This window comes from Corvus hawaiiensis, chromosome 1, assembly GCF_020740725.1.
Source record: "Corvus hawaiiensis isolate bCorHaw1 chromosome 1, bCorHaw1.pri.cur, whole genome shotgun sequence".
In the NCBI taxonomy this organism is placed as follows: Eukaryota; Metazoa; Chordata; class Aves; order Passeriformes; family Corvidae; genus Corvus; species Corvus hawaiiensis.
In genome coordinates, this window is record NC_063213.1 from 95,338,607 (window position 1) to 95,360,188 (window position 21,582).

A 21,582-nucleotide genomic window follows, 5' to 3' on the forward strand; every position below is an offset into this window, starting at 1 on the left:
AGAGGTTATTCAAGACAGGTGTTCCAGCTCCAAAATGAATACATGCAGATAAGTCCTCTGGGTTTTTCACTGAAGTGTATAGCACAAGCATATTTCAAGAGCTAGAGAGAGACATTAGGATACAAAGAGAAGCTGGGCGGTAAAAGATTTTGAGGGGATGCGTGGTTTGACTATTAAAAATGAACACAGTCGAGCACTACGAATTTTCCAGTGATGTTTATTTTTCCTGTAGCCTGCAGACACAGTTGGATCTGGCAACAGAGCAGATTCTTTTTTTCCATAAAGTGTCCATGTGACATTAAGCCCAGGCTAATACTGTCATCAAAGGCATTCAGAGAGGGCAGCAGCAGAAGCAATGGGAGATGCTGGGAGGAGGCCAGACAGCAAGGCACAAGGGCAGGGAGCACCTCCTCTTCCACTGCCACAGCAGAGACAGGGTGCAGTAGGCATAAAATCATTTTTCTCATCTATACCAGACAAACACAGCACCATGCAACACAACCTGCAGCTGGAAGTGGGTGGACAGCAGGATATGGATCGTTATTGCAGTTATTGTTGGGAGCCGTGTGCGCAGGACACGCGGCCAACGGCAGCAGGGAGAGCCCAGGGAGTGCCCAGGGGTCAGCAGCTCACACAAAGCTCCCCAGGGGCATTTGCTTGCTGAAGGGAACCACGATTCTCCGGATCCATCTACTGGGACAGACCTCTCCCCTGGAGCCAGATCCACTCAGCTGCATTTCAAATACTGTTCAAGTATCTCAAATACCGTGGAAAGAGACATCTGTCTATTTTCTTTGCAGGAGGTGGACTACTGTGGTGTCTCATCAGGGTAAGGTTCCTTCCCAGGGTGCCCCCCCTCCCAGCTCTGGCCCAGACCTGCACCTTCCATGGCACTTGCTGTCCAACCTGGCTGAGGGCAGCACCACCTCAAACAGCATTTCTCTCCTCAAGGAAGATTGGAAGAATACCTTCTGCTGACCCCCCCTCCTCCCTCCAGCCCAGGTCCCACACAGCCCCCACCCCACACTGTGTGTGCTGTACAGCTGAACATGGGCAGGGCCTGGGCTGTGGGTACAGGAGGGTGGCACACACACAGCATTGCTCCCTTTTACTTTGTTTCACCCAGTCACAGACCTTCCAGCACCCGAATACTCCTCTGCCAAGTGGTTCCTTCATCCCAAGCAATCTGCACAGCAGCAGCCAGCCCAGAAGTCTCCACAGTGCAGGGTGACTCGTGCACCCCTGCTTGCAGCTGGGACCTTTACTCAGCCCTAGAGACTGAGCAAAAGGCTTTGGAAAGGCAGGCTAGCTCCTGCAGCCAGCACCGTGCCCTTGTCTCAGCCAGTTACTGTACAAATGGACAACACACACACATTATTTACAGCCCACTTTTCACATGATGGAGCAGCTCTTGGCTCGGTCTTTCCTGATCTCTGTGTCACTCAGTAAGTCTGTCCTGCCAGGCATCTGTGACGCCCGCTTCAGTCCCCGTTTGGAGTTGCTGCGCTTCAAGTTCTTGTGCATCCTGTTGACCGAGGCCAGCGTGGTCACATGAAACACGTCCCGTACGCTGTCCTCCGAGACCTTGGAAGAGCACTCTGCGTAGGCCACTGCCCCGATCTGCCGCGCCAGCGCGCTGCCCTGCAGGCCACACAGAGCAGGAGAAGAGGGAACAAGGTTAGGACACTGCTGCTCTCCAAGGAGCAGCCTCTCACACAGCCAGCAGCCCTGCCAGTGGCACCATGGGGACACAGTGGCTCCTCAGCACCTGTAAACACAGAGCAAGGCTCTGTGAGAGCTGCAGAGGTGAGGGCAGACAGTGCTGCCGACCACTGGGCCCTGGGTTACTGCCACTTTCTCATTCACACAGGGCCACCCCTGCAACTGAGACACCTGGGCAGCCCCCCTCACCTGGACAGTCGCCTGCTCTGCACAACACAGAGCCAGGCACAGCAGCAGCTCAGAGCCCCTGCACCACAGAGTCTGGGTCTGTCGCCAGCCTGGAGACACTGCTGGGTCCCCTGGAGGCCACTGGCAGCAGCCCCTCAGCCGTGGCTTCCTTCCCCCCTGCAGTTTTGCCCCAACACAGAACCCAAGCAGGAGAGTCACTGGGAGCAGAAAGAGCTGCGCTGAACTAAGAGATGCAGAAGGACAATACTCCCCTTTAGCCAGTCCAACTTGTCAAATCAGGCATTTCCACCTGCTCTGAGGAATGACTTTTTGGCTACTAACTGGCTGGCTGCTCAGCAGAGCATCAGGAATAAGTCAGGGTCTTCCAGAGCTGGGGACAAGAGTGCTGTAAACCTGAGCAGCTCCGAGCCCCTGAGCCACGATCAAACCAGCTGCAGACCAAGACCTGGGTATGGTGAGCCCTGCAGGGTCACTGCCCAAACACACCTGCTCATGTGTCACAGGGATGAGGCGCTGCTTGGAGAGCTCCCGCAGGGTGTTGAGGTCTGTCCTCATGTCCAGCTTGCAGCCAACCAGCACAATCTTCGCATTGGGGCAGAACTCCTGCGTTTCCCCTTGCCACTGCAGAGGAAATGAGAGGCTCTGGTGTGTATGGCTTTTCCAAACAGGGTGTCACAACTGTTCAAACACTGATTAGCACATGAGGACTCTTTAATGACGGCCATAGGCAAGGATGGGAATGGCCAGAGTCCCCTTTGGACAACTTTATGCTCGCTTGTTCCAGATTCTGCCCTGCAAACCTGCCCCATCCCAGCAGTGGTCCCCTGTGGGGGGCCAGTCCTGGCTGTGGAAAAACAACAACCACACAGTCTGGTGCTCAGATCTGGGACCCCAGATCTGGCCAGTGGGGAGCTCTTTGCACACTCACACACTATTTATTACTGGGAGCCACATGTTAAAGACATGATGATATTCAGAGCATAGCTATAGCCAGGGAAATAAAGAATTGAAGCAAAGGAGAGAAGGCCAGGGCAAACATCCATGTCCTTCATATAAATGGCTCCTTTCAGAGCTCCCCAAATGAATGCCTGATGTCAGCTGTGTCTGCAGCAGTAAATAAATCCATCACCTGTGACCTCCCCCAGGGGAGACCTGCACAGCTCCATCAGCATGTCAATGCCCCAGTTACTTATCTAGTGGTGCTGAAGTAGAAAGCAGATAGTAAATAAAGATAAATAATTAGAGATTACCCCCAGGTGAAGTCATCACTTGGAATTAGCAATTTCCTGCTATGCTGACTGGTGGTTAAGCATATTTCCTGGGCAATTAGAAGCAGAAAGAAAACCAAGCCACAGCCAAGCCACCAAGTCCAGTGTCCACAACCTCATAGGGGAGGGAAGTGCCAAGAACAACCCAAACATCATTCAACCAGTATCAGACCAAAGCAACTGCAAAATATGAAAAATCTTTTTTTTTTACCAGGAGATTGTCTTAGATATCTTCAAGTATCTGCTTGCCAAGGACATTGGTTCCTCAGGACTCAGGCACCCCCAGCCCCTGGGCAGCATGCTGGAGATCATGGTGCTGCAGCCACAGAGCACCACAGGCCAGCACACCCTCACAATGAACAGATCCAGCTCTTCTGGAGCTGGAATTCAAGCACCCTGATTTACATGACGGATTTGAGCTCCAAGGTCTGGTCACACCTGGCAGAGGTCACAGCTTCTGTAGTGACACAAGGCTCCCTGGTCTATGGAGAGAGCTGTGACCCTCTCCCTACATGACTGACACCTCTGGGGGCCCAAGACCTGCTGTGCTATCAACACTTGTCAGAACCAAGCACCACTCCATGAAAACTTGCTCTGCATGAAAGGCAGAGCTGCTTGCTTGCACTCCCTCAGATGGCTCTGCCCTTTCAACTGTACATGCTGTACAGCGACCCGGGCATCAGAAGGGCAGCATTAATAAAGATTTCTTCTGCTGAATTTTTGCCTGAGGCTTGAACAGGAAGTGTTATTTTCCTTATTTGCCTGATATCACAAGCTAAAACCCATTTCAACTTCATGGTGTCTTAGGAATTTTCCTCACTGCCATAAGGCTGTGAGCCTGCACCAAAGGAAACAAGGCATCTACTCAGAGGTACTTAAGAAATCTCCTGGGATTTAGGGTTTATTTTAAGTTACCATATCAAAAAAACATTGCCTAACAGCACTCAAAACATCTGTGAGGCTGTACGGGGAAAGCCACACACTGAGCAGGATGGACTCACATGAAGCGTGTGCAGAGAGACAAATAATTCCCAACCCCACCTAATTATTGAGGGGTTTGTATTTCATTAAGGTGTAAGTGATTCACTTGCATTATTATTCTGCTGACTCCCGTGCTGAGCAGAGAATTCTTTGAGTCTACATAAAACATCCTCCCTCAACCCAGCCTGCTTGGTACCCGGGACCTGCTCTGGAAGCCAACACTGAGCCATTGACCGATTTATCTGAAGGGTCTTTGTCCCCTCACCAGGACACTCCTGAGACAAAGACTCACTTCTCAGCCCTCCCAGCAGCTGAGTAAGAGGCACTTGCTTCAGCACAACGTCTGGCAAAATGTGGAGAAGCCAAGAGGCCAGCCAGTACAATGTGACATGTTCAGGCTGTGGCCATTCCAGCCCTAGCAGCCTGGGGCTCTCTGAGGAGAACAGCCACGGGAACCACTGCTCTGTGATGCTTTTCATGCCTCAGTGTCTCAGAGAGTGTCACAAATGAGATGCCAGCCAAGGCTCCCAGGACAGGATGCAGCTGCCAGATGCTTTCCTGCAGAGCAGAACCACAGCTCCCTGAATTTCATGGAAGGAAGCTGGCTACAGCCAGGACCAAGGGATGCAATCGACCTGGAAGCCACTTACCCTCACTCCTCTGAGCAGCATTCTGAGTTGCTGGACTTCACTCCATCTCAGAGGAAAGCCTTGTGTGGGACCTTCTCCCAGAAGTGACCCACTGGAGACCAGCCAGGGGTGCTCCACAGCAGATCCCCAGCCCCATGAGGCTCTCTGGGACCTGCCAGCTGGAATATCAGCTTTGCTGAAAGGCACTAAGCTGCAGGTAGAAAACTCTTGTCTGCTCCCACAGAGCACAGCCACTCAGCTCTGCTGGGGCAGGCTCAGGGCCCTGCCTGCTCTCCAGGACAGTGGCATTGTGCCATCTCATCTTATTAATCCATGGGCTTGAAATTCAGTGCCACAGCTCATTATTTCTGTTGACAAGCTATAGAGAACTGATTGCTGTCTTTTTTGCTATGCAGATGCTGAACTGGGGGGAAAGCCAAAAAACTGAGCACTCTGCTTGCTTGGAAACAGGCACCAGGGGCCACTCCTCAGCTGCTGCAGGCTATCGATAGGTACTGGTGGTTCTGCTAACAGAGATCCCTAATATCTTCCAAGGTCTTAATGGAAAACAGAACAAATGCCCTACATTTCTCTCTGTCCCCACACTTGTACGTGTGACTACAGACTCCACACACATACTGCAAGCTACCATGAGCTTCACCATTCACCAGGCTCCTTTCAAATGGAAATATCTTGCATTCTGCACAGATCAAGCAGAACACCTGACCATCCTCCTCTGAGCACACACACTCCAGCCAAGGCCTGGCCACAGGGCCAGAGCTTTGAGCCCTGATGAGAGCCTCAGGGCACAGGGACCTCACGGTGGGCCCTAAGGTGCTGCAGAGCACCCCTCTCGATGGCCAGAGGGCACGGGGGACTCACCTTCTTGAGCACGCTGTCCAGGGTCTCGGGGCGGCTGATGTCGAAGCAGATGAGCACAGCGTCCGAGTCCGGGTAGGCCAAGGGCCGGACGTTGTCGTAATACGCGGAGCCTGCGGAGAGGAGGGGAGGAGTGCGGTGAGCAGGTCCCATCCCACGGACTGCTTCTGGCCCAAAGGGGCGGGCTGAGACCTCAGCCCCCTCCGCCAGGCAGAGGTCTTTAACTCCAGTAAGAACTGGAGACACTGGCACATGATGCAGACCGCTCTGTTGAAGACAAAGGACGTTAAGCCGAGCTCTTGGCCAGTGACCAGACACCATAAGGTTCAGCAGAGTTTGATTTGCAAAGGATTTTAGTTTCTTCGTTTAGGCATGGAAGTCAGAGGTTTTGTCCTTGTTTTCTTATATTTACCCCTTGATAGAGTGAAGAGGGAAGTTTTGCATCACTCTCCCTCTCTAGAGAGCATCTGGCAAGACCTGGTGGAGCTGTGCTGCTGGGGATGCTGCTCACGCAGGAGGGAGCTCAGGAGGGCTGCAGTGCCACAGCACACTCACGCCTGGATTCCATCACTTGTCATGCCAGTGCTGCACCACTAACAGTGGAAAGGTGTGGCTGAGAGAAGACAGGCAATGCTACTGCTAGTTTTTATCCTCTCTTGCTATCTTTATACAGGAGAGCTAGCTCACGTATAGATTGTGAGAATTTGTGACAGGTAAAAACGAATTGCCTTTTTTTCTGGATTTGTGCTGGGAAAAGTCAGACAGATTCTTTTTGGTATATAAAAGAAGTGACAGGATTTGGTGAACAAGCTATAAATGGAAGGGGATGATTCTGCATTCCCTAGGAATTCTGTGAGCAGGCAAAGAGCCCAGCCTGAATCCTGCACAGCTTTTACTACACACATGTGTGCATGCACACACCTTCAATGCAAATTTCAGGCATTGAAGTCATTGTGCCATAGGGTTTTTATTTGCAGTGCATTCTGTTGGCGAGTGCAGACACCTCAGCAAACAGTCACGGAGCAACCAGCTCACTGCTACTTAAAAACACTGTTTTGGTTTTATATTGCAAAGACAAATGACTTAAATTTCCTGGAGGGATGAGAAGCAGATGTTTATTTATGAAAAGAGGAAACAAAGACACCAGAGTCCTTGTTGAATCTGCCTCCTCCAAAAGCAGGATTGCCCACCCTAGGCCGAGGAAGCTAGACACGCTTCCTGCTGCAGCCCCTTGGCATGTCTGGACCCAGCACTTTCCCACCCCAGGAGAAGGGTGCAGCCCAGGTGCCAGGTGGCTCCTTGATGAAGTTCAGCACCTGATGAATTATGGATGATGGTGGCTTATGTTTCCGGAAGGATGGAAATCTGCCTGGGCTAAGGAGAGGAGAATGGGCTGATTCTCTGCAGGAGCTCCAGTCCTAGGTCCTGTGTGCACAGGGGCTCCGAGCTGAGGTACAGCCCAGAGTGAGGCACAGTCCCCCAGCACAGCGCTGCACACCAGGTGCTCTGCAAACACCCTGGGCCCCTCTGCAAGGCTAAGCCTGGAGAGCAGAGCCTGATGCTCCTGCCTCTGCCCAGAGCCCACATGGGGCAGGCTGAGGGCTGTGTGGAGCCTTCCCAAACCCTCCCCACTGCCAGAGACTGGCATCCAGCTCAGAGCACGGTACCAACAACAGCAGAGCTCTGGGACTCCGACCAGCCCAGCCCCTGCCACTCCCACGCAGCCAGGGGAAGGTGCCCTGGATTTGATGTGCAGCTGGATTCCCAGCAAAATTGGCTACGGGTGTCTGCAGCTCTTACAGCCAGCCCACAGGAGCAAAGGCACCTGCACCCCTGCTCCCGTTGGGGAGAGACGGGTCTCTGTCCCTGCAAAGTCCCTAGGAAGGGAAGCAGCGGGGATCAGCACAGAAGAAATAGACCCTGATCTCTGCAGAGCCCAGCCCTCTTCCTAGAGGGAAAGTCATGCTCCCTAATGGAAAGGAGCCAGTCCCTGTGGCATCTTGGACAGCTCTGGAGACAGGGATGCCAGACAGGCAGGCATGGTGAGCCAGGGCAACTCAGTGTCCCAGGCACAGAGATTTCTGACCCCGCCTCAGGCTCACACTGCTGCAGTTCACACCTGGCAGAGTCACACCATCCACTGCTCCCTCTTGGGCCCCGTGGAACAGCGAGATGACCCAGCCCTGCTCGGCACAGGGCTGCTTTCACAGGCAGCACCGAGCACAGGAGCTCTGAGCTCCCCTTTGAACAGGGTTTTCAGTCTCACCTTTGGCATGGGCTGACAGGACGGGATGGGATGGGAGATCCAGTGCTGATCCGCATGCCTGAATTAGGCTGGTCCTTTATCTGAGCCATGCCCTCTCCCTCACGCACACAGGGGTGTCTGCCTCCAGACAGGGGCCCTAGTGCTGCAGGAAACGTTCCCACGCACATCCTCTCCCTGCAGCTTCTCAGTTTTACATAAACACTTCAGATAAATCTACCCCCTCCCAGCCAAGGAATGCTCCTTTTGTAGGGGTAGTTTTGGCTCATTCAGCACAGACATTGCCACAGCAAACTGTATCATAGCAACCTGCTGCTCCTCAGCAGCCAGCCAGCCCCTCAGCAGAGAGCCGACAGCGCTGCTGCAGCCCCCCTTTATCCCACAAGACCCCCACTGTCTCATCCCAGTGCCAGGAATCATGCTCTCATCACCTGGGACCACAGGAGGAGAGACTCCCATGCTGGCAGGAGGCACTGAGGGCAGGGAAGCACAAGGTAGAGAACCTTATCTTTTTAATGAGATCAAAATTTGCTTCCCATTCATTAACTTTCTGCTCCAACTCCATAGAGCAGGAGTCACCCCTGGCACCTCAGCTGGCAGTTCAGCTCACAGCCAGAAGCAGCAGCTTCTGCCCACCTCAGGAGATCAACAGAAACCAATGGGGACCCACAGCCAGTGCTGCCCTGTGGGGCAGGAGAGCTGCATTGCTCCCAGCCACGGTAACCCCCAGTTTGCTCTGGAGACATCTCTACTGAATCAGGAAATTCTGTTTGGGTGATTAGTCTTCTAGGTTTTGCATCTATTACTTTTTCATTGCATATGACAATTAAAAAAACAAAACATCCCCCCCCCCAAAAAAAAACCCCAAACAACCCACAAAAGCCTCAGTGCCTTCAACTCTGGCTCTTCAATTTTATTGATTATGAGCACTTGACACCTTTCAGATATTCCAGCAAGACACCCCAGAGACCCCCAGTCTGGCACTTCCAAACACATGTATGCACACAGGCGCCCAAGGCTGGTGCATCTGCAGATTCAGCCTTCCTTTACTGCATGAGTCATTCTCCCACTTGGCATCCAGGTTTGCAAGAAACAGGACCTATGTGCATCTGTTCATGATGAAAGAGAGAATTGGAGCAAGCCAACAACCAGCTCAAAAATAAAATTCACACAGGGGTGGATACAAGCATGAGTAGCTCCTCTTTCCCCATGGCTGGTAGATCTTGGAATGCCTGGCACCGCAGCTCAGAGATGGCACTCTTGGGCAGGGGACGGAAATATGCTGTTTAATCTATACTTCGTTGTGCTAATCTTCATTTGTTCCTCATTAGCTGTTCCAGAGATAATGAGCCTCCTCACATAGGCACCCTCCATCCAACAATGGGGCATTACAAACCAGGAAAGACAGTGTATGTGCCGAGCCATGATCCGCTCTGCAAGGGGCTCCCACAGCCCTGCTCTGGCTTAAAACAGAGATGAGCGCTGCCAAGACCTACATTTCTCAGCTGCACACTTGTCTTGGGGGACTCACTGTAAACTCTCCCCTAAGAGTTTACGATGCTGAGGCACATGCTGCTTTCTGCAGGGGCTGCCAAGAACAACCTTTGTGGAATGAAACAGAAAATCCCAGCTTTCTGGAGGGCTGCACTGACAAACCAAAGAGTTTTGGGTCACCTCCCCAAACAGTCGTGCCAGATGAGCACCAGCCTTTAGAGATGACAGAGGATGTCCACTCTGCCAGACAGATCCCACCCACGGTACAGCCAAGCTCTGGGTAAAAGGACAAAGCTGCCAAAGCAGGACCAAGTCAACAACGCCAGGACTTCTACAACGTTCTGTCCCAGCTGGACTTTGACATTTGTCTTGCTTGTGCAACATCACTGCAAACGCCTGAAGTATAGGAAAGGAGGAAACTGCTCGTTCCGTGACATAGAATAAATACTCTTCTGGAAAGTGCCCGACTGAAAAAAATAACTCATCAGCTTGGACAATTAACCTCTGCTCCTAATTCTTACAATGCAAGTATAAAAATTAGTGAATTACTAAAGAGCCCAGCTGGCATACCTTCAGGATGAAGGCAATGGTGTTTGCGTAGGCTGAGGTGGCATTTCTGGGCCCCTCTCCAGATCTCATTACTGGAAGCCTGCCCCTCAGGAGGAGGCTGTTCTGCTGGATTTACCGGTGGAGGAATTCCCAGCTCAGGAGGCACAGAGTGCTTCTGCCTCATCCCAGTCCCGTGTTCTGCCTCACATATGCAGCTACCAGTGGCCCAGAGAAGCTTGCTCAGATGCAAACCTCCTCCAGCAACCGTGAGGAGCCCCTGAAAGCTCCTTGTAGAAGTCCCTGCTGGCTCCTGGGGGAGTATCACGGGTGTCTGGCATGGGAGGCCTGGGTCTGCAGATGCAGAAGAGCTCACCCAGCCTTTTCACAATCATGCCTGCAGCAGCTGACCAGGGAGACAAACGGGGGTCAGAAGTCCCTTCCTGGCACTCTTGCCACGTCACGAGGACAGCTGGCATTGCCACAATCTGCCTGTCATGCTTCCTATAGGGTACAACAAGGACCAAGAGTGGCAACAGCTTCTCACAGCACAGCCAGTACACATTCTGCCCTTGGGGAACACGTCCCAGGGCCGAATGAACACAATTATCTTGATGCAATGTTGCACATTTCAGGTTTACTGTTCACAAGCATTAGATCCCTCCCCAACCACTTGGCTGCCAGATAAGGTTTCTTCCCACAGGGAAGGCTGGGTCTGTACACTTGCAAAGTTTAATGGAGTGGAGATTTTATCTTCAGAATCTGGGGCAAAAGGAGCAGGGAGAGCAGAGCACAGGAGAGAGCAGATCACCTCCACGCTGTGGGAAAGGGGTCTGCACCCAAGCTGGGAACAAATCCACTCCACAGAACACCCTTCCTTCTCCACGAGGTTACAGCAGCCAGCAGGGTCAGCTGGTTGTCACTAAAGGCAATGTTCCTCAGCACCCCCATAACTCCCAGGACATCCCATGGCCCCACAGAGGCCGAGCCTCTCAGATCTGTAGGGGACAAAGGATGGATGATGCCACAGGGCATGCTGCCCTTGATGCAGAAGAAGCAACCTCCATCCCTGAGCCACACAGCCTTGCAGCATGCCCCCCACACCGTGCACAGCCCAGAGGGATGATCCTCCTGGGCACTGTCCTGCCCTGTCATGTCTTCTCAAGGTCCATTCTCCACCCACTTCAGTATCAGCACTTCTGCTGCAACCCTTTAAAGTTCTGTCTGACTGGTTACTGACCTGTGTGAGAATGTGACCCAGCTGCACGTATTTTTAGGATTAACTATGTATTTGTGCTGAGGCACAACACAAGCATGCTGGTTTTGGGCTCTTAGTCTCAACAGGAAGCATGGGAGGAGCTCTTTTGGTATGGAAAGGGCAGCTCCACATTTTCTCTCTGAGGCAGAGTGCAAGTAGCATTGAACTCTTTCTGAGACAGAACTTGTTCTTACACTTTGGAAGAGGCAGCCATGGCAATCCTGGAGCTGCACACTGGGAATCCAGGCACAGACAGCCGCAGCATCCATGGAGATGCCATTGCTAAACTCAGCCCCTTTCAGCTCTCTAATCTCATCAGCATTCCTCTGTAGTTCCCTTAAAAGAAGGATCTGTTATCACAGCCTGTGGGTTCCCACACAGGCCATTCCAAGGCAGACTGTTTGCTGAGTACAGGCAAAGAGGAAGGCGGAGGGGGATTTGCAATTCAGTGTTATTCTTGTCTTGAAAGCACATCTGCTGAAGAGACAGCGGCTGTGGAGGGCTGGCAGCCACACAGCTCCTCTGCTGTGAGCTGAGCAGGGCACTGCTGAACCTGTGAGCACTGACCTTTGCAGCACTGCAGCTTGTAGCACACACTGCAACTCTCGACCATGCTGCATCCCAACGGTCCACAAAGGAAAGTCCCCTCCAGCACCTTTCCAAGGCAACAGTGACCTTGTGCAAGGCACAGTGCCAGGCTGGGTCTCCCACTGAGCACTGGCAAAGATGTCCCTACCAGAAGCAGGCAGCTCTACTCTGCAGCTGGATCTGCATCAGCAAAGGATGCATCAAGCAGCTCAATGGCCTCAGGTCACTCACTGCTCTGCCTGCCTGCACTTTGAGGCCACAGGCACAGCAGGCAGGCAGAGCCTCCCAGCATTGGGAAGCAAAGAAGGGAGTCCAGGCTGCAAGGCACAGTGTAGGTTCCTCGCCATTATTACTGAAAACAGAACAAAAAGTCTACCCTAGGCACAGGGTAAAGCCTCAGACCTGCCAGCATCAGTGCTGCAGCACCCTGGCCTTGCCGAGGCACTGGGCAGCAGCACGGCTTGAGCTCCTCCGTCCCCTTGCTTGCACCCAGAGCCAGGGAAGCTCTGCAGAACAGGCAGGGCCTTGGGCCAGTCCAGTGTGGGCAGCGGGTTCAGTGGCAATGCCAGAGTCATGGTGGGAAGTGCTCCAAGCACAGGTCCCTGGGAAGCAGGTCAGCCCTGGTCCCTGGGAAGCAGGTCAGCCTGCTCACTGAAGGCTCTGGCTGCTGGAGACCTGCTGAGCACCGCAGCAGCTCCACTTCAAGTGTGAGACCTCCTGGAGCTGGGCAGACCCACGGACACTCCCTGATCCCACAGGGAAAGCAATATTGCATTGCTGAGGAAAACCTCCCTGCCCGTGCATGCCTAGGGGTAGCAGTGCTCCCTCCCAGACCTGACGCACTCAAACGAAACTCGCCCACTCCTTGCAGAGCATCGCTAATGATCACAAGCCATCCACCCTCCTCCACCTGCCAAGGAACAAAGCTCTTCCTGATGGTCCGGGGCACAGGCGCTCCGGGTCTGGGAGGCACCCAGCCCTTTGGGAACAGCACTCCCAAGCCGTCAGACATCCGACTGAACAGGAGTTTCCCCCACCACGAGACACCAGCACTGTGCAGAGGAGTTGTTTCTGTGCTGAGCATGTTCAGCCAACAGGCAGTCAAAGGAATTTGCCAGAACAGGAGCAAGAAGAGCAGCAAAGCACCGTGTCCTCCGTAAGGCTCGTGAGCACAGGTACCAGGGCATGGCCACTCCCTTGAGCTGCAACCATGCCTACCCCATCCAGCTGGCAGGCTCTGCACCCCTTCCCTCACAGACAAGGATGTCAAACTGCTTTTTAATGGAGGCTTTAGCAAACAGCATGTAGCACAGGTTTCCCAGGGGACAGGAGGGATGGGACATTCCTGACATGCTGTGAAATGGCACCTGAAGCACTTTTACTCCCACGGTCTGTCCCGAGCTGGGACACAAATGGAAACAAACATGAAATGCAACCAGCACCTGCAGATGTTGGACAACGGGATTTTCTCCCTGGTACGTTCCTAGATCTAAGGTATGTTTGGGACTCTGCAGAGTCCCAGCATTTGCCCTGTCAGAGCACCACAGGTTTCATCCTTGTGAAGGATTCTCAGTGCTGGAAACTCTCCAGAGTCACCCTCCAGCCCCAGAAAACCTTATCAATGGACAAAGAGTTAAAAGACATTTAAAGAAAATCAGAGGTCCCAATACAATTTGGGAGCCATTCAGTTCTCCATCATTTCTGTCCAGTCTATGTCAATATTCCTCTAATGAGAGTTCCTGCCTGCCAGCTGCCAATGTCACAGCCTGTGTTTGCCACTTAGCAGGAGGGGTCAATTCAGCCCAAAAGGCTGCATTTTCCAACACACTACCATCAGCCAGGATGAGAGGACACATGGAGCAGACAACACCCTGGGCTGTACAGGGCTTACCAATGGGATGGCTGAGTAGCCAGGTATACTGCAGCCACACTCAGTCATCACAAAGGGAGTTTTCCAGGCCAGACTGCACTTTCCCCACCACCCACTGCTGAGTGCTCACTCTGTGCAGCTTCCAGTCTCCAACTGCTTCCTCAACCAAGTATGGGGTGAGGGGAATTAATAAAAAATTAAAAAACAATATCCAGCTCCTCTCCCCAGGTCTCTGCTGATTTCTGAGGGAATTTTGGTTCCAGTTACTTATCTAAGAGATGGAGAGCATTTAAAACAGAAAGTGTTCCTCTCCTCATGTCAGGATTGCCTTTTCTCAACACCTCCCTTTTCACTCTCGCTGGGATGGAATTTATCATGAACAATAAACCTAAATGAAAAGCAGCTTAAAAGAGAGAGTAGGTAGCACAGAGAGAAGGGGGAGTGCTCACCGGTGCCTGTCATTCTCCATGGGGGGGGAGGCAATGAGCTACTCCTGATCCCTTCAGCTCAGCTGATTCAACTCACTATTGTGCAAAACTTCTTCTGCCAAAGCTCCCATTTATAAGGGCCTCTGAAGGGTAGTGGAAACTCAACAGCAGTTTGCAGTCTACAGCTAAAAATTTCAGTTTGATTACTAGGGAAAATTGCTATATAGTGCTTTGAAGGATTGTTTATTAAGAACTAGCTCCTGTGTATTTCAAATCAAAGGGAATTTATCTGGAAAACTACCTGATGAACTCTATCTACAGCAAAGCTGTTAAAAAGGTCTGACATTTTTCATAGGAGAAGGGAGAAAGAATCAAAGCCCATTTCCTTTTGGCTCTAGAGATAAATATTGGAAAAACATCTTTTGTCGCAAGGCGAAAAATGAATGTGTGACAGCATCCAATGCAGGTATCAGATACATACTTTAAGGACTTTTTATCATGTCCTTTTCTTTAAACATTTGTAAGACCAAAGCAAATCATTCTGGAGAATTCCTAAAAAGCAAACAATGCTTCAAACGTGCTTCCCCACCCTCCAAAGATGAAGTTTTTTAGATCAAGTACAGATACTCAAGAGCAAAGCCATTCAGTGCCTAGCAAAGATAACCCACCCCATCTTCTTCCAGAGTTGCAGAAGGCCATGGTTTGGAAACCCCCGAAGCCATGGGGGTGAACAAGCTGGGAGTGTACACTCATGTGCATCCCAGTGACACGTGAGGTCGACCACCCCTTAGTCCTGGTGCACCCTGAGCAGCTTCAAGGAACCCTCTGCAGCAAAGGCCCCGGGTCAGCCAGGATGGGTCCACTGTGGCCACGTCTGAGAGGCTTCAAACACACATCAGCCCAGCACCAACCACCATGCAACAGCTTCCATGTCATAACCACCACTCTGTGCTTCAAGCACAGCTCCTGGCCAAAGGCCGAGAGCCAACACTTCATCCACAGCTCCAGCCCCAGCAGCTGCCCCACGAGCCAGTGTCCTTGTGGCTCACATCACAGCACACAGCTCGTGAGCAAAGTTAATCTAATTACCTTTTTGTCTCGGGGAATAAAAATCAGCAAAAGCAAGGTGTCCTGGGTCAGGGAGCTCCTGAGGAAGACTCAAACATATTTTACGTGTTTGAGCTAGTCCAAGACTCAGTAAAGCCACTACTCTAGGTAGAGGTATGCCGATCCTATAACTGTCATTTGATGAATGCAAAATTACAGCAAGGAATCTGAATGAACAACAGGAAAAGAAAGTCCTATGTAATGTTTAATTTACTACTGCTCTTGGACACTGAGAGGACTTCATCTGTAATCAGGATTCCAGAAATTATGAGAATATGGGGAAAGAGCATCAGCAAGCACATGATGTATATTCATCAGCAGAGCACAGCATTCAGCTGCACCGCCTGAACAAAGGAATCCAAAGGTAAATTAGAAAGTGCATGTGAACTTCGTGGGACGCCAATATTCCTATTAGCTCTGCATCAAGCACTTCACTTGCAACTCGTGCATCCACTGACAGCACAAACTTTAGGACGGGTCTTGGTGGGCTGGGACAGCTGTGCCTGAGGCTTCATGCAGAACCACAACTGAGGACGCAAAGAGGCAAAACCAAAACAAGCCGAAAAGGCGCCAGAGAACCCCAGAGCCTCTGTGCAAGCGGGCGACGACAGACCAGGGCATCCCTCCCGAGGTGAGGGCTCCCTCCTCCAGCAGCACTCTCCCTCCTCCCCGCTCCCCTCCGGCCTCGCTGTCTCCCTACACATCGGTGCAGCACCGAAAGGCCGCGCAGAGCCGCGGCGGCTGCGGGACAAGGGAGCGCTCGCCCGGCGCGGCGGCACCAGCGCTGCCCGAGGCCAGCCGGGAGGCCAGCAGGGCTCGGAGCCGCTGCCCCTGCCCCAGCCACGGCCCGGCCCGGCGGCTCCGCGAACGGGGACACCGTCGGTCGGAGGAACGAGGCCGGCCCCGCCGCCCCCCGCGCAGCCCCCGGCCCACCTGAGGTGTCCCACATGTTGAGCTCCGTGCGCTGCTTGTCGATCTCGAAGCTGGCCGTGTAGTTCTCGAAGACGGTGGGCACGTAGCTCTGGGGGACGGAGGGGAGAGCAGAGGTGAGGTGATGCGAGGCGCAGAGCCCGGCCCGCCCCCCGCCGCCCCCCGCCGCACCTCGGGGTAGCAGTCCTTGGCGAAGACGTGCAGCAGCGCGGTCTTGCCGCACTGCGTGTCCCCCACCACCACGATCTTGCAGCGCGCCAGGTGCCCCTCCATGGTGCGGGGCCGCCTCGCCCGCGCCGCCGCTTTACCGGGCCGGCCCCGGCCTGGCCGCGCCCCCGGCCTCGACGGCACCAACCAGGCGCGGAGCGGAGCCGGCGCTGGGCAGGGCCGCGCCGCCACGGCCGCGGCCCCGGGAGCCGCCCCCCGCCGGCCCCGCCGCCCCTCGGGCCGTCCCCTCGGCGCTGCCGCCGCTCGCCGCCAGCCCTGGGACGCGGCGTGTGGGGACGGTGGAGGAGCCGGCACCGGGGTGGGCACGGCCCCTGCCCAGGGCTCGGCACCCCCGGGTGCGCCCCCGGCCCCAGCCCCGCGCTGCGGTCCCTGCCCGGGAGATGCCCTTAGCCCCGGGGCCTGCAGCTCCGGCGCCGCCGAGGGAACGGGAGCTGTTCCCGGAGGAATTCGGCAGAAACGGGGACAGCCGGCATTCTGGCCCGCCTCGCGTGCGTTCAAAGAATCCCGTATCCCCGATGTCCGTGGCCAAGTGACATCAGCAGGGGCAGGAAAGAAGTCTCTGCAGCAGCTGCATGACCCCAGGCCTGCCTCACAGCCCTCTGCAGAGAGGGCAGCAGTTTCTGCTCTCCATTCCTCCTTGAGCACAGACAGCACATCTATAAATTACAGGCAGTGATTTTAATTTAGCAGGCTTCTCTGCTGCTAATATTTTGCTGGCCACACTGCAGAAAGATTTCACCTGAATGGCAAACTGACAAGCTGCCTGTCACAAAATGCAGTAAAAATAGACACAAGGAAGACAAAGCAGGCCTGGAGAAGTGGAAATGAAAATGTTTTGGCAGCAAAACCAGATTATTAATGAACTGAGGGGGCAGATTGTTTTTGCTGAAATCACAGTCATTTTTTTTTGTATATAAATATTGGTGCTGTGCATGATGTTGGGACAAGTAAAGAGCAAATACAGGATGCAAGGCATGGGGGGGATGCCATGCAGGTACCCAGTGGTTTCAGGTGCTGCTTGGCCTTCTGACACCCCTGCCAGCCGCCAGGGACACATCAGCCTCAGTCAGCACTTTGGTGAGCCAGATGCCTCCACGTGGTCACAAGCCATGCAGGTCCCCGTTTCAGGATGCACCCCTAGGACAGGAGCCAAGTGCAAGCAGGGCTGAAGGTGTGTTCATGGCACATTCAGCTGGCCAAATGGGAATTCAGGTCCCACCTCATCAATCACATACCAGAGAAGACCTGAAAGCCGAAGGAATGAGGTGGTCCAAGGAGATGAGGTAGTCCTGGAATCCCTGTAGCTCCTGTCCTCAACTGGTCTGATTTCTGCATTTTGTGAGCCAGGAAGTGGCTCAGTCAGTTCTTTGTTCTGCAGGTTTGCTGTGGCTTTTGCTGCAGCATCTCTGGGCCTCCCAGCCTTGTCTTAAGCAAAATGATGAGTGACTGTCTCATGCTTGTTTTCTCCAACCCTCCCTGGGGAAAGGAGCCTGTGCAGCACTGTGACAGGTTTTATAAGGCCTGTAGTGGTTTTTGCCTTCTCATATGTGTGCATGTCGCTCCATTTTTATGCAGAAGAATGGAAAGAAAAGTTCATTGTCTTGTGACTGCAGGTCAAGGAGTGCAGGGTATTCATCAGTGTCACCTGGAGCAAGCTCTTCCCCTGGCCAATGCCCTTTCTGACTGTGCTTCACCATGTTTCTAAACAGGAGTCAGGTTTTTGCTCCCAACCAACAGACTGTTGAAACCCTGCTTCAGTGGAGGCAGGACGCTCTCTGCAGGGAATACTCAGACCCTGGCAAACCCAACAGCTACATTTTCCTTCCCCTGGGAGAGGCAGCGAGTTGCCCCTCCTGCTCAGAGCTGCTGGGCACCATCATTGCTGAGTCTCACATCCCTTTCAGTGCAGAGCACCCTTTGGCAGGCAACACTTGCAGAATATGTTCAAAACCCCACCATCACGGTGTGAGTTTTCCAAGTAGGCTGCATAGACATGCTGTGACTGTCACTGTGTGTGGAGAGGCGACAGATGGCTCTCACACATTTGCTCCTGAAAATGCTTCCCCAGTGGCTGGATCCTCCCTTGCTGATCCACACTCTCAGGGTCTTAATTGCTATTATGAATTAACTTTACTGTGTTACATTTGTGTCATCTCCTGTACAAAGAAACCGGAAGCATCCTGTACTGGGAAAATATACTGTGAGAAGCCAACCTTCACTGAAGGACCCACAGCCTGAAACCTGCATCCTGTGACATCTTGTTCTGGTCCACAGAGCTCCGAAGTTTGGTCCTGTGCAGCCAATCACAGGCTCTGGACATAACTTCAAACGTGATGAAACGTGCAATGTCTTATTTCCCAGCCCATAATCTGGGACAGAAATAAGAGACACTTTAGTTTCTCAACAGATCTAGTCCTAAATATCTTTTTGGACTTGTCAAATGTGGGAAAGAGCTAGAAAACTTCCAGGCCAAGCTGTAGAGTATGAAAACTATGAACATTTGGAGTTAAATCATTCAGCCCAGAGTGGTGTGTTATTTGACGCTTTCCCCTGGAAGATAAAGAGGTGGAAAAGCAGTAGAGATGCAGCAAAAGAATACAAATCAGTAGCAATTAGGAAGGTTAAAAAAAGAAAGAGAAAAAAAAATCCCAGCCAAATCCCCTTTCATGTGTCCAGCCTGTTTACATTCTGGGCTAGAATAGTCCTGATCTGACTCACTGCTGGCATTAATGAAGTTTGCACCTCTGGGTGAGCAATTTAATTTATCTCAGCAAGCCAAAGCTCATTATAACAGTCCATAAACGCTATCAGATGAAAGCAGCATCCTTCAGCAATCTCAGGGATTAAAGCAAGGAGGCATTCAACTGCCAAGGCTTCTGCTGGAAAGACTGCAGTCGGAGCATGTGTGCTAGAGGCTGAGGAAGCACAATGCCTCAATTACTGCTGCGGATTTCTCTGTATCGAGACAGTGATCTGGAGCCTCTGAAGCACTCCTCTGGAGGTGAGCAGCTCCCTTTTCTCCCTCTCTCTCTCTCCAGACATCTCTCCTTAGGGTTCATCCGGCCCAGTAGCAGCTGGAGAGAAATGGGGGGCCTGGGAGACTCCGTAGGTTGGCCACAGCTGGTTGCCCTCCTCCAGGGAACAGGAGGCTCCTTGGAGGGGCATTGCAGCGTGAAGGCATAAAGAGAGACTTAGGGTGGGAGGAGGAAAATGGCTGATTCTGTCCTCTTGGGCATGGAAACCTCCTTGCCTCACCTGTCCTGTCCCACGCTGGATCCACCTGAACTGCAGCTCCCAGTGCTGCGCTGGCCTTGCCCTTACCCTCACCTCGCTCTGGGTGCAGGCAGTGCAGCACCCACATGTCATTCCCAGCAATCCCTTTCTGCCAGGCTGCCAGGGTGGCTGCAGCTCCAGCACAGGGCACCAGCTGTCTGGGTGAGGGAGCGAGCCCGGCTGAGAGTTCCCTGGCAGAGGTGCTCAGTGGAAATGGCTTCTCCAGCAGTAGGAGTGATCTCCACTGCCTTCACATCTGAGATCATCTGTTCAGATTTGCAATTCTTTTTCACGTGGAGAGTGGTGGAGATGGGGTGGACAAGGGATGAACAGAAATAAACACTCAAATCTTCAGTTTCTTTTCCATTTAATTTAAAAAATGAATTGCATATCCCAAACACAAGTTGGGGAAAAAACAGTTTTTGAAATCTTCCTTCAAAACACAGTGAGGGAGCATCCTCTAGGCTGTGTATGCCTGTGCCTGTGGGGCTGCAGGCTGGTGGGAATGTCCCTGCTGCATCTGAGGAATGGGGCTTCTCTGGGTGCTCCACCACGGTGGGCTCGGGTGAGGGTCTTGCCTCTGAGGACCCACTGTTGTGCCCTGATGTGTTTCAGTCCCACCCTTGCTTTTCCCTCTTCTGGAACAGAATTGCTCCTGTTCCTGGGGTGAGCCAGGGAAACACCGAGCAGCTGGCACTGCCAAAGCACAGCAGTGCCAGAACCTGCCAGGAGCCAGGGCCCTCGGACAGCAGCAGAGGTGTTGGTGGTGCAGAGAAACGCAGGTCTTGATCCAAAGCACAGCCACGCTGCCCGGTCCTGCCTGCTGTACCCCTGAAAGCCTCAGCACACTGAGGCAAGTCTGTGCATTTTCAGCGAGGTAAGACACGCTGACCAGATAATGGGGTTCTCATGGATGCACAGCATGTGGATGTGCTAAGCCTGTAATTTTGGGACTATAATTGTCAGTAAATTATTGATGCTGTGGCATGAAGTTGAAGTTAAGGAGAAGGATTCTCATTTCACACAATTTCTCCGAGGACTGCAGTGGAGAAAGTGCCTCCTTCCAGAGGAGGACACGGTGGGATGCTGTTCTGTGCACACCTGGAAACTGGCCTCATGCCAGCCATACCATTCACTTGTGCTGCACATCCACAGCCTCTGGTGCTGGGGTTGTGCAGGGGAAGAGGCTGAGAAGCCACAGTCCATGCGTTGTGGGAATGCTGCTCTGTGCTGGGAGGATTTCTTCAGTCTGCTGCCAGTGCGAGGAGTGAGCTGCCGTCCACTGAGCTTCAGTTCCCACTTGACAACTGCCTCCATTTGTCTCTGTGATCAAAACTGCAGCGCAGGGAACTGCAGCTGTGAGTGGCAGGTATGTCTGAGGGGTTTTGTCAGATCTCTTCCACCTGCTGCTCTACCTGTCAAATCTAAATGTAATTTACTGTGATACAGGCACAGTGTCACCCAGGAGGCACAGCATTCCTGGTACGTGTGATGCAGATGGGACATCTTGTCTGTGTCTTCCTCTCTGTGCATCCTAACACTCTGCAGACACAGGTGAAGAAAAGGCAGAACAGAGGCAGGACGAATCTTTCTCTTGAGTTCCAACAAATCAAGGTAGATGGATCAAGGTCAACACTCACTGTAGAGCCAGGATACCAAACTGTAGAGCCCTGGCAGCATGTGTGTGGGTCCCAGCACCCTGTGGGGGCAGCCCCACAGCTGCTTCCCAAGCCAAACCCTTGCCCTGGCCAGGAGCAGGGAGGCTCGGGAAGCATGGGCAGCACCAGCAGAGCAGAACAGGGGGATGGTGGCACCAGGTCAGGGTCAGAATTGGAATGGGGTACCCCAGGTCCAAGCACCTCACCGGTGGTGTGGAGCCACCCCATGTCCAGCAGCCAGCCTCTGGCCACCAGTGGGGTCTCAGGAAGC

General features: G+C 53.0%; 1 protein-coding gene across 1 annotated transcript; it reads right to left on the minus strand.

Annotated features, from left to right (window-relative positions):
• Positions 1-201: 201 nt before the first annotated feature.
• RND2 (Rho family GTPase 2) lies at positions 202-16,489 on the minus strand. Its single transcript, XM_048316197.1, has 5 exons — positions 16,324-16,489; positions 16,156-16,243; positions 5,672-5,781; positions 2,398-2,532; positions 202-1,641 (listed from the first exon to the last, which is right to left on the minus strand). The coding sequence occupies exons 1-5, from the start codon at positions 16,423-16,425 to the stop codon at positions 1,393-1,395; spliced, it is 684 nt and encodes a 227-aa protein (XP_048172154.1). The 5' UTR covers positions 16,426-16,489; the 3' UTR covers positions 202-1,392.
• Between the last annotated feature and the right edge of the window lie 5,093 nt (positions 16,490-21,582).

What these genes read in the sequence shown, in the direction of transcription:
- RND2 (XM_048316197.1), bottom strand. Translation starts at nt 16,425, where the DNA reads ATGGAGGGGCACCTGGCGCGCTGCAAGATCGTGGTGGTGGGGGACACG. An exon ending in CCAAGGACTGCTACCCCGAG is followed by an intron (nt 16,244 to 16,323) that starts GTGCGGCGGGGG and finishes TCCGTCCCCCAG; the next exon opens with AGCTACGTGCCCACCGTCTT. An exon ending in TCCCTGTGACACATGAGCAG is followed by an intron (nt 1,642 to 2,397) that starts GTGTGTTTGGGC and finishes TGTGGCCTGCAG; the next exon opens with GGCAGCGCGCTGGCGCGGCA.